At 36.0% G+C, this 7,118-nt stretch overlaps 1 protein-coding gene across 1 annotated transcript in view; it reads right to left on the bottom strand.

The window, feature by feature from the left end:
* The window catches only part of LOC113220199 (cytochrome P450 2C19-like), a 3,675-nt gene extending 3,398 nt beyond the window's left edge, over window positions 1-277 (bottom strand). Inside the window, exon 1 of the mRNA XM_026448970.1 lies at window positions 272-277. Coding sequence (XP_026304755.1) covers window positions 272-277 — 6 coding nt within the window. The remainder of the gene's footprint in view (window positions 1-271) is intronic.
* Window positions 278-7,118: the final 6,841 nt, after the last annotated feature.

The following is a 7,118-nucleotide window of genomic DNA, read 5'->3' as shown; positions in this document are numbered from 1 at the left end:
GTCTCTGGCAGATAAGACTGACAAAGACCTCAAAGAATGTGGTGGGCCACCTTTACAAGGCCCATCTTCTGTTCTTGTGTTACTATGGACCCACTTCGTGGAATTATTAATATGAATTAGTTTGCATAGTGGAGAAGATTATGTTACTTTGGTTTTGTTTGTTGATTACTTTGTTGGTAGAGACAGGGTTTTGCCATGTTACCCAGACTGGTCTTGAACTCCTGAGCTCATGCAGTCTTCCCACCTCAACCTCCAAAAGGGCTGGAATTACCGGCATGATCTACAATGCCCAGTCAAGAGTTATTAGTAAATGGGTATAAAGTTTCCATTTTGCAAGATGAAAAGGATTCTAGAGATGTATGGCAGTGACGTTTGCACAACAATGTGAATGTAATTAATACCAATACACTATACACTTAAAATGATTAATACAGAAACTTTTATGTTATGTGTATTTTGCCACAATTTTTTTACAAAATTAAAAAATATATATATACACAATAAACAAGTGAGATTTATCCCAGAAATGCAAAAGTGGTTTAACAAGAAAGTCAATCAGTGTACTACACCATATTAGAATAAAAGAGAAAAACATGTTCATCTCATTAGATGCAGAAAAAGAAATTGACAACTTTTAATACCCATCATAACAAAAACACTTAGAAAACTCTCACTGAAATAAAACTCCCTTACCAAATAAAGCATATTTATGAAAACTCCAATGCTAAAGCATACTGAATTGTGAAAGACTAAAAGCTTATAACTTAAAATCAGAAAGAAAAGAAAAAAAAAAGACAAGAATGTCCATTTTTACTACTATTAAACATAGTATTGGAAGTTCTAGCCAGAGCAATTAGGCAAGAAATGAAATAAAACACATTTAAACAGGAAAGGAAAAATTCAAGTCATGTGTATTTGAAGATAACATGATTCTACATATAGAAAAATCTCATACAGTACAGATAGAAAACAAGTAGAGCTAATAAATGATTTCAGCATAATTTCAGAGTACAAGATCAATGCAAAAATCAGTTATCTCTCAGTGCTGGTGCCAGTGCCTGCCATTAGGGGACTTGTAGATAGGACTACCCAGTCCAGCGACACCCATCTTGATCCCCGCAGGACTGAGCAGGGAGCCCAGGCTGCTCTGAATTCCACAGATGAACAGATTGTCTGAGGAAACAGGGAAGCTCCCCCAGAAAACAAGGATCAAGCTGTGCTATACCAAGTTGTGCCAGCCACAGCTGGCTTTTACTCCTAAGTGCCATCTACTGACATGTATGTCAAACTTCACAGGCCAACATAAAACTGCCCACAGAGGTGAACACAGCTATAGAATCAAAGTCAAAGGCCCCACACAACATACTTTATAGTCACACCACATAGCAAGGGGGAGAGGAAAAGGAAAGAAAAAAACATACGGAGAGAAAAACAATTCTATCTGCACAAAAATAATTTCAAAAATCAGAAGAGGTAGTCCCTCCAAAGAAGAAGAAACCAGCACTAAGAATTCTGCCACCATGAAATGTCTGATGTTGTAAAACCAACAAAGGATCACATGAACTCCCCAGCAATGAACGCTAAACAAACTAGCAACTCAGAAATGACAGATAAACAATTCAAAATATGGATTGCAAGTAAGCTCAGTGATCCAAGACGAGGTTGCAAATCAATGCAAATAAACAACTAAAGCAGTCCAGGGAATGGAGCGAGAGATAAACATCTGAAAAAGAAATCAATCAAAGCTTCTGGAATTGAAAGACTCACTTAAGGAATTTCAGAATGCAATTGAAGGGTTTATCAATAGACTGGACCAATTTCAGAGCTTGAACACCAGTCTTTTGAACTAACCCAGTCAGACAAAAATAAAGAAAGAATAATTTTAACAAATGAACAAAGTCTTCAAGAAATATGTGATGATTGAAAAGGAGTAAACCTAGGAATTATTGGCATTCCTGAGAGAGAAGAAAAAGTAAATAATCTAGAAAATATATTTGAGCTAATAAGTAGAGAAAGTTTTCCCAAACTTGCTAGACAGGTAGACATCCAAATACAATAAATCCAGGGAATATATGTGAGACACTATACAAAATGAACATCACCAAGGCATTTACTCACCAGGCTGTCCAAAGTCAAGGCTAAAAAATTATTTTAAAAGCAGCTGGAGAAAAAGGTCAGATCGCATACGAAGAGAACCTTGTCAAGCTAAAAGAATGCTCAGCCTATTTTCAACATTCATTTTTTAAAAAATTACAAAAAAGAATTTCATAGTTTGCCAAAGTAAGCTTCAAAAGCAAAGAAGAAATACAATCTTGTCTAAACAAGCAAGTGCCAGGAAAATCTGTTACCATTAGACCAGGCTTATAAGAGATTATTAAGGGAGTTCTAAATATGGAAATAAAAGAACAATACTTGCTACCACAAAACACACTTAAGTATGTAGCCCAGAGACTCTATAGAGCAATCACACAATAGAAACTACAAAGCAACTAGCTAACCACTTCACAATAGAATCAAAACCTCATATATCAATGTTAACATTGAAGGTAAACAGTCTAAATGCTCTGCATAAAAGTCAAAGAGCAGGAAGTTGGATTAAAAATAAGACCCATCCTTCTACTGTCCTCAAGACTACAAGGACCGTCTTCTACTAGTAGAAGTAGAAGAACCATCTCAGACCTAGAACACCCATCTTAGACCTAGAAAACCCTGAAGAACCTTCCAAAAACTCCTGGAACTGATATACAACTTCAGTGAGATTTCAGTACACAAAATACATATTCAAAATCTGTAGCATTTTTGTACACCAAAAATGTTCATGCTGAAAACCAAATCAAGAACTCAATCCCATTTACAATAGCCACAGGAAAAAACCTAGGAATACAACTAACAAAAGGGGCAAAAAGGTCTCTACAAGGAGAGCTACAAAATACTGCTGAACAAAATTATAGATGACAGAAACAAATGGAAAAATGTGGCATATATACACCATGAAATACTTTGCAGCCATTAAAAAATCATGTCTTTGTAGCAACATAGATGCGGCTGGAGGCCATTATCTGGAGAGAATTAATGCAGCAACAGAAAACCAAATACCACATGTTCTCATATAAAAGTGGGACACAAAGAAGGAAACAACACACATGGAATTACTATAGAGGGTAGAGAGATGTAAAGGCAAGGGCTGAAAAACTGCATATTGGGTATTAGTCTCACTATCTGGTTGACGGCATTATTTGTACCCTAAACTTCAGCATCACACAATATACCCATGTAACAAACGTGAACGTGCACTTCCTGAATATAAAAGTTGAAATAGTTTTTAAAAAAGAAGGCATTTAATATGGTGTCATTTTAAAATCAGACAATCAATGGTCATAACTAAATACAAAATTTAAGATAAACTTGCCTTTTAAACTCAACCAGACCCTTGCAACAGAGGAAAAAAGAATATCTAATTCCTAAATAAATTGAAAACTGTCCCATGTTCAAGGATTGGAAGACTTAATATTGTTACGATGGCAATACTCCTCAAAGTGATCTAAAAATTCATGCAATCCCTACCAAAATACCAATGGTCTTTTTTCCAGAAATGGGAAAGTTGATTATTCAATTAATATGCAACTATATGGTGATGAAGCAGCTACGTTGTCTGGGATGTACACCCTCGGGTTTGTCATCACACCCCAGGACAATTTAGGACACGGACACATCTGAGTGGGTTAAGTAGCAGAAAATTTAATAGAAGAAAGGAGAGAAAAGAGCAGCTTCTTGTGCGAGAGAGGGACATTGGAAAGGGGGAAGGAGGTGGATGACAGCAGATCGTATAGGCAGGCTGGAGGAAGCAGTGTCTGATTTACATAGGGCCCATAGAGATTGGTTTAATCAGGTGTGATATTTACATAGCAGGTGGGCAAGGTTGGCCTCCCCACTGTAATCTTATTACACATATGGACTTTCCACTTGACCAGTGCCATTTATCTGCTCCTTACTGTACACATTGCTGGCAAAAGGGAGGGAAGATGAAGCTGCTATTTTGAACATGCCTAGTCACAGGTAGTTCTGTACTACCAGAATTCATCCAAGAAGCTTCCAGCTTCCTCGTCTGTGTCTGCAGCTCGATTCTACTAGCTGCTCTTTGTTAGAAAATGATTTGGGGCTGCTTTCCATTAAAAAGAAAAACCTTACTGAGGACTCCCAAAGGCATACTATCTCCCTAAGTAATTTCTACTTAATTTCTGTATCTGTGAGTACTCAGTTTCCAACTTCAAAACTTACTACAAAGTATAATAATCAGAACAGTGTGGTACTAGCATAAAGATATCATCAAGACAAATGGAATAAAACTGAAATCACGAAATAAACCTAAAGATCTATGGCAAATTTACTTTCATCAAGGGTGCCTAGACCATTCAATCCGAGGAAAGAATCTCTTCAACAAATGGTGATGAGACAAGAGGACAGTGAAATGCAGAAGAATGAAGCTGAGACCTTCCCTACTTCACTCCAAATGAAAAATATAACTGAAAATGGATGGAAAAACTTAAATATAAGAGCTAAAACTATAAAACTCTTAGAATAAAATGTAGGGGTAAATCTTCATGACTTCATATTTGGCAATAGATTTATAAATTTGACACCAGAGCAGCAAAAGGAAAAATAGATAAATGAAACTTCATCAAAATTAAACTTGGTGCAGCAAGAATATAATTAAGAATGTGAAATGACAACCGAATGAATGGGAGGAAATATTTTCGTATTATGTATATGTAAGAGTTTAATGTTTTGAATACACAAACCATTCTAACAGCTTAAAAAGAAAAATAAAAGCAACTTAATTTAAATAGAAAATGTACTTGAATGGCATGTATCCAAAGAAGATATACAAATCAGTAATAATATATTATATTATTATACTATATATCATATTATATATATTGAATAATAATAATATATTATTACTGAAGTTCAAAATCATTGGCCATTAAATACAAGTTAAAACCACAATGAGAGCTGGGTGCAATGGCTCACACCTATAATTCCAGCACTTAGGGAGGCCAAGATGGGCAGACCACCTGAGGTCAAGAGTTCGAGACCAGCCTGGCCAAATTGATGAAAACCCATCTCTACCAAAAACATAAAAATTAACCAGGTGTGGTGGCACATCCCTGTAATTCCAGCTACTCTGGGGACTGAGGCAGAAGAATTGTGTAAACCCAGGAGGCAGAAGTTGCAGGGAGCTGAGATCATGCCACTGCACTCCAGCCTGGGTGACAGAGTAAGACTCTGTCTCTAAATAAATAAATAAGTAAATAAATAAATAAATAAATAAATAAATAAATAAATAAAACCACAATGAGCTACCACTTTACAATCACTAGGATGGCTTCAATAAATACAGAAAATTACAAGTATTAGCAACTATGTGGAAAAATAGAAATCCTTCTACCTTGCTGGAAGGAATATAAAATGTCACATTCACTGTAGAAAAGTTTGGCTCTTACACAAGAAGATAAACATAAAATTACCATTTGACCCAGCAATTCAACTCCTGAGAATACGCCCATGAATTATGAAAACATGCTCATAAAGAAAGACACACAAATGGTCAAAGCAAGATTATCTATAAGAGCCAAAAGTTAGAAACAATGCAAATGTCCATAAACAGATGAATAACAAATTGTGATATATGTGTGTGGAAAATAAAATATATTTCAGTGACAAAAAGAATGAAGTACTGATACACGTTGCAACTTAGATGAGCCTCCAAAAGTTTATACGTGAAAGGACCCAGAAATAACAGGCTACATATGCTATGAGTCCTTTATATATCCATTACAGGCAAATCCATGGAAACAGAAAGAAGATTAGAGGTCATTACATAATGGGGTGGAGGAATGGAGTGATTATTTAATGAATATGATATGTTTTTGTGGAGTGATAAAAACATTTTGAAACCAGAGAAAGCTGGAGGTTGCACAACATTGTGAATACATTAAATACCACTCAAGTGTCCACTTTAAAATGGTTAATTACACATTGTGTGAATTTCACTTCAATTTAAGAAATGACATAATTCCCTGATCTACAGACTTAATGCAATCCTGTCAAAATCCCCATTGGCTCCTTTGAGAAAATTGACAAGTTTATTCTAAATTTCATATGAAGATTCAAGGGACCTAGAATAGTGAAAGCAGTACTGAAAAAGAACAACAAAAGACTCACATGCCTTGATTTGATTTAATAACTTGGTATTAATACAATACTACAGTAATTAAGACGGTGTACTATAGGGATTAGGAGAGACATATAGATAAATGGAATACAATTGAGAGCACACACACACAAAAAAACCTTCACACATTTATAGTCAATTGGATTTTGACAAGGTTGCCAAGACAATTCAATAGGGGAAAAAAATAGCATTTTCAACAATGGTGCAATGACAACAGGATTGATGTTTACACATCATCTGATAGACACCAAATTCCAACTGGTATCTGTACAAATCATTTTAGTTTACACTCAATGAAGGCTTCCCTTCCCTCTTCCATCCAACTACTCTTCCCCATCACCCACCTCTGCACCTCCATGTAGAGCATTCCAATCCATCGGAAACCTTCCTCTGACTCTCACTGCAAATATTTTATGGCCTATTTCAATTTGCAGGAATTCAGGAAACCCACCTAGGTTAAGCCATTCTTTCCCATTTTCAAATAAACTGTGTGCAATAATGATGCTCATCTTCATCATATGGCATATTTTATATTTTCATATTTGTCGGTAATTGATTCCATTTCACCTGAAATATGCATTCTGTTTCTCCTTGGGTAGATTTATACATATATATACTTTAAGTTCCGGGATACATGTGCAGAAGGTGCAAGTTTGTTACATAGGTATACACATGCCATGGTGGTTTGCTGCACCCATCTTGGCCCCAGCGTTGATGCTCCCCTCCGTGTGTCCATGTGTTCTCATTGTTCAACTGCCACTTACAAGTGGGAGCATACAATGTTTGGTTTTCTGTTCCTGTGTTAGTTTGCTGAGGATGATGGTTTCCAGCTTCATCCATATCCCTGCAGAGGACATGAACTCATCCTTTTTTATGGCAGCAC

This window comes from Piliocolobus tephrosceles, unplaced genomic scaffold, assembly GCF_002776525.5.
Source record: "Piliocolobus tephrosceles isolate RC106 unplaced genomic scaffold, ASM277652v3 unscaffolded_627, whole genome shotgun sequence".
Taxonomy (NCBI): Eukaryota; Metazoa; Chordata; class Mammalia; order Primates; family Cercopithecidae; genus Piliocolobus; species Piliocolobus tephrosceles.
Note: the sequence above shows the minus strand (reverse complement) of the source record. Positions and strands in the feature narration are given on the sequence as shown.